Raw genomic sequence first — 5,063 nt, forward strand, 5'->3', positions numbered from 1 at the left:
ATCACATTGATTCATCAGACTTTTAATTAACCCAGACCTCCAAGGATCCTAAAACATCATTATGGTATTCAGTATGCAATCCTGGCCTACACAACGACCCCGATTCAATTTTTAGTATGTATCAGTGTGGTACTGAATCCAATCAATAGTATATATGTATCATTGGGGTGTCCGATCCAATTATTAATTAGTATGTATCTCCTTACGTGGTACTCAATCTAATCATTAGTATGCATTGGTGTGATACCCAATCTAATCATCAAATGAACAATCATAATAGTAAGGAAGGATAGCAACCACACATGCATGTACCCAAAGTAAGCACATTCATCGCATGCGATAACAACATTTGAAATCATGTGATTTCCTTTTTTTGCCTTATTCATATATCACGCATCTAATACTAACGAAGAAGTTGACAAACAAATATAATATAAATGAGAAACAAACCGAATTTTTCTGATCCCCCACAATTACCTTTCCAGGATAACTCCCAGCAGACACCATGAGTTCAACAATAACTAGAAAAGTTTATCATTGGCTTAAACCACATATTCAACCATCCAGACGCCGTGCCCATAGGCCTATCTTCGACAACCTACAAGATATTATATATGTAAAAACAAGTCTAACTACTCAGTTAAGGATACCTAGTCTATCTAGACGCCAAGCAACTATTGAAGGGCTCTAGATACAAACTTTTAATCTTTTTTGCGCTGAAATCTCTTCCTTCCATTGTCCTCGAGATTTTAATCTTTTTTGCACTGGAGTCTCTTCCCTCCATTGTCCTCGAGCTTAGGAGAATTTTCGGATATTCCCGCTCCCAGATTAACATTCATCTTTCAAAAAATTCAAAATGTAGAAATTGGGAAAATATCCTTGTCATTTTTTTTCTAGATTGAAATTTTTTCAATAAAAGACCAGACTACCCAAATAGGTATTGTTATGTTACCATTGAGCAGACAAAATAATCCAACAACCTGAATATCCACTGTTCTCTTACTATGATTGAAACTTCTCCTTGTCAACAACTCTCCATATTCAAAAACTACATCTTAGCTTGTAGATATAAAAAATTTTAAATCAACACAAGTGGCATGACAAATAAGCCATACATTAACAGCAACACATATAGATATTACAATGTATATAGTAACACCAGAATGGCTGGAGATTACCAACATCTAAAATTTTCAATATAGCACTCAAAAAGAGAGGAAAAATAACACGAAAGAAGAGCACACCCAAGAACACCATCACTGTAAAGCAAATAATGACACTAAATATGATCACTAGCAGTGTAGCACACAAACTTTTGCTGTAGCTATGCAATAAGGTTAGAAACATGTTGGTGAGTAGATGAAAATAACACTCAAATACAATGCCGCAATACTCAATTATCTCCTCCGTCCCTCTGTAGTTACAGCTCACCGTTATTCAATATGCACACTCATGAGAATAGTTTTAGGAATGACAAGTCAAGTAAACGGTCTAACTTCTTGATTTTCCTGCTATCTCAAGTGCTCCTTACGGCACTAGGATGCTTTAGGTAATTTATATCTCTACCTTTGGTGGACCAGAGTGTCTCCTTGGTACACCACCAGGGGATGCTGAGAACGACAATCGCTTCTTCGTAGAACTAACACTTCCCTTCTCTGGTGTCCCTATCTTTTCGAAACCCAAAGGACTTGGTAAGCGGGACCTTGCTCGTGCTGATTCTGTTGCAGCCATGTAACTTGGAACAGATGGGGAACTTGCCAGACTTTCATCATCTCTAACTGATGAACCAGCAATGCTATGCCTCCTGCAGCGTTCTGACTGTGCACTCGCCATGCTTCTAGAGTCATCATCCACATTACTCACCCTGGGGCTTGCTGGCCTTATTCGTCCGGTCTTTGATCTAGGTGTTGACGGTGACTGGCGGCTAGGAGGACGGTTTTGCTTATGAGCTGTTGGAGAAGGCCTATTGTCTAGGTGGAAATCACGATGAGTGATAGCAGCCACAGCAGTGGACTGGCTTGCTGGGCTCTCTGCAGCGACCTCGTCACTGTTAGGTTCTTTATCCATTGCACATTTATCTTCCCATGGCCGTGCTGCCATCCAACGTTCCAACCAACTCCAGCCCCAGTGGGGATTATTTGGGTCCATGAATGTTTGATTTGTAGATTTTGAAGGATTCCTCCGTGTTGGCTGTTGTAATTGTAAAAGTATATGATTCCATATTACATTCTTCAATAATTTAAATCGTGTAACAAGGGATTAAATATCAAAGAACTCTAGTAATCTTTAGTATAAATAACTGGTACATTCTAGATTGTTTTCAGGAAGGAAAATGTCAGCAATATCTTTGTCGGTAAATCCTATTGGTGACTAGTTCCAGAAATTTTATTTATACGTAAAAGATCAAATGAAGCAACGTTTCATCGGAACAAGTCTATAACATCTCTATTTTACAGATTTGACATGTCAGGACAAGTTAGATCTATGTTCCAAGTTAGATATACCGCCTAAGTAAGCAAGAACTAGAAGTACTAGAACAAACTTCAATTTCCAAACAACTTATCGGCTTTACTTTAGAGAAATAAAAGATGGAGGACAACATAGATTTACAGGAACGAAACTATATATTATATAATAAGATCTTTGCATCTATCTTTTGTAGTTCCAGACAAAGCTTTGGTGTTAACATAAAGCTTACGGGAAAAGTATGTAGCATTTCAGCATTCAATTTGTAGATAGAAAGGAAAGGACTCAAGAAAAGAATGTATGTACCTGATGTGTGTATGCATAAGCCAAAGCTCTTTCCCTTCTTGTGGCAGCCTCCTGCTTCATCTGGAGGTTTGCATCAACTTGTTCCTTGGACCGTGTACTGTCATTCCAATCATCTCCAGACTGCTGCAAATTGCAAAAAAAATTCAGTCAAAAGGCGCTAACCATGAACAAAGAGTACATATTTCTTTGCAGGGAAACCAAGATAAAAGTAAAAACCACCTCTAAGTGGAACTAAAAGAAAAACAAGGAGATAACCCAAAGTGGATGATGCTGAAACATGATGTCGAACTCAAGAATATTACGGGAAACAAATGGCATACATACAAATCATCGAGTGTATATATGAAAGGTACTTACGGAAGATGCTTTCAGCTTCTCTTGCTCTTTCTCATGCTTCTGTTGGAGCTGTCTCTGGAGTGTCTGATTCTCCTCTGACATTCTAATTCTTCTGGCACGAACTTGTGATTGAACACGAGCTAGAGTCTGCATGCACCTTAAGGTTGATGTGGCTTGTCGTTTCACAGATTGACCTTGAATCATTGCCTTCAACCTCACTAATCCTCTCAACGCCTTCAATGCTCTCCTAGCCTGTATAAAATAGGAATATCAGAAACTGTTTGCAGTATAAAATAGACCTTCAATGCTCTCCTAGCTAAGGGTGTTCTATACTGAGCATTTTTCGCTATTTTTGGACTACGCTAAGACTAATCACCGAGCAAAAACAACATCATTCAAAAGAAGTTCAAATGCGTGATCATATAATGCAAGCTTAAATCACAGCAGATGTTAGATATCCTACCAAGTATCCTCGAAAAGCTGTTTGTATTCTTATAGCTGCAATCTCTTCCTTTGATTGACCCGAGCTACAGGCTGCAGCTGTGAGGCGAACAACCTCAGCAGCAGCTTGAGCAGCAGCAACAGCTGCTTCTGCAGCAACAGCAGTGGCAATAGCTACCGAATACGCATGCTTGTTCTGCTCATTCTCTGCTTCCATCAATTTCATCTGCTCTACCTGCGGAGGAGTAGGAGGTGCAGGACTCACTAATGCAGTTTCTGCATTCGAAGAATCCAACTCGTCGTTCTGTTGCTTTTCGGACCATTTCTCTGATTTCTGTTTCTTCTAGCGAAAACAAAACATCATCAAACAATTACTCAAGAAAATACTAAATATGAAAAAAAAAATGTCATTTCATTCAACCATTACCTTATCTTTCTTTTTGTTACCCGAACCAAGCGCCTTTTTCACCGATGAAAACCAATTTCCCTTCTTACCCATTTCAAAGCATCTATACCATAAGAAGAGATCCAAAAATTAAAGAATATCATACAAAAACTAAGACATGACAACAAGGAGATCTAAAGTCTCTTGTTTCTGTTGAAACTCAAAACCAAAACACACAGTTAGATCATCATTAATCAAACCATAATGTAACAGAACAAATTTACCACAATATATATATGAAATACTCGCAAAATTTTAAAATTAACCCCCAAAAGTCAAAAGCCAGAAATCTTACCAAAATGATATAGCAGACTCCAACAGCAATCTATCAAAAAAAGAAAATGACACAAATCAGATAATTTTCTCCATTCATTTCAAAGAAAATGAAAATCAACAAACATTAGTAATTAATCAAGAAAAACAATATGCATGACCCAAATACTAAAACTTCAAGATCATCATTAAAACAAAAAAAATCTCAAAATTGACAATTCATGATCACAAAAAAAAAGACAGGTTGATTTATTTGTCATATACCTAAAAAGTGAAATATTGATAAATATGAGAAGAAATTAATGAAATGAATCACCAAGTCCCCACCATAAAATGAAGACGTATATAGGAAAAATTAAAGAAGAAACTTGTGAGCACGCCTTGAAGAATATGACTAAAAATTATTATATTTTGTTTGGGGGGACCTGGAGGACAAGGAAAACTTCAAATGTTGATCAAGACAACAATAACGGAAAAGGGGTACTTTCGGTATTAAAATATTTATTTTTGGAGGAATAAATGTTTCTGTTTTGTGTAGGACCCAAAGACAGGCTTTGAAGGTTACTTAGGGCACACAACGTGGATATACCTATTTCTGTCCTAACAATATTAATCTATTATTGACTATGTATTGAAAAAAACTACATAAACAAAACAGTAATTTGATATATAATTCTATATTATAATATGTTAAAAAATATAATCATTATGATTAATGATAAAAATAAATTAGAAAGTAAGTATAAAATTATTTATTAATTTTATAAAATATATAAATACTAAGTATATAAATGTC

General features: G+C 36.4%; 1 protein-coding gene across 7 annotated transcripts; it reads right to left on the minus strand.

Moving 5' to 3' along the window:
* Nucleotides 1–1,098: 1,098 nt before the first annotated feature.
* LOC107018182 (protein IQ-DOMAIN 1-like) lies at nucleotides 1,099–4,744 on the minus strand. Of its 7 annotated transcripts, none has more exons than XM_015218596.2 (7): nucleotides 4,532–4,744; nucleotides 4,290–4,319; nucleotides 3,977–4,058; nucleotides 3,572–3,892; nucleotides 3,130–3,360; nucleotides 2,773–2,892; nucleotides 1,099–2,190 (listed from the first exon to the last, which is right to left on the minus strand). In XM_015218596.2, the coding sequence occupies exons 3-7, from the start codon at nucleotides 4,046–4,048 to the stop codon at nucleotides 1,555–1,557; spliced, it is 1,380 nt and encodes a 459-aa protein (XP_015074082.1). In that variant the 5' UTR covers nucleotides 4,049–4,058; nucleotides 4,290–4,319; nucleotides 4,532–4,744; the 3' UTR covers nucleotides 1,099–1,554. The 7 variants fall into 7 exon arrangements, with proteins under 7 accessions (XP_015074082.1, XP_015074083.1, XP_015074079.1 ...); XM_015218597.2 differs by having other exon boundaries at nucleotides 2,773–2,895; nucleotides 3,572–3,883; nucleotides 4,532–4,740; XM_015218593.2 differs by having other exon boundaries at nucleotides 2,773–2,895; nucleotides 4,595–4,739.
* Nucleotides 4,745–5,063: the final 319 nt, after the last annotated feature.

This window comes from Solanum pennellii, chromosome 4, assembly GCF_001406875.1.
Source record: "Solanum pennellii chromosome 4, SPENNV200".
Classification (NCBI taxonomy): domain Eukaryota; kingdom Viridiplantae; phylum Streptophyta; class Magnoliopsida; order Solanales; family Solanaceae; genus Solanum; species Solanum pennellii.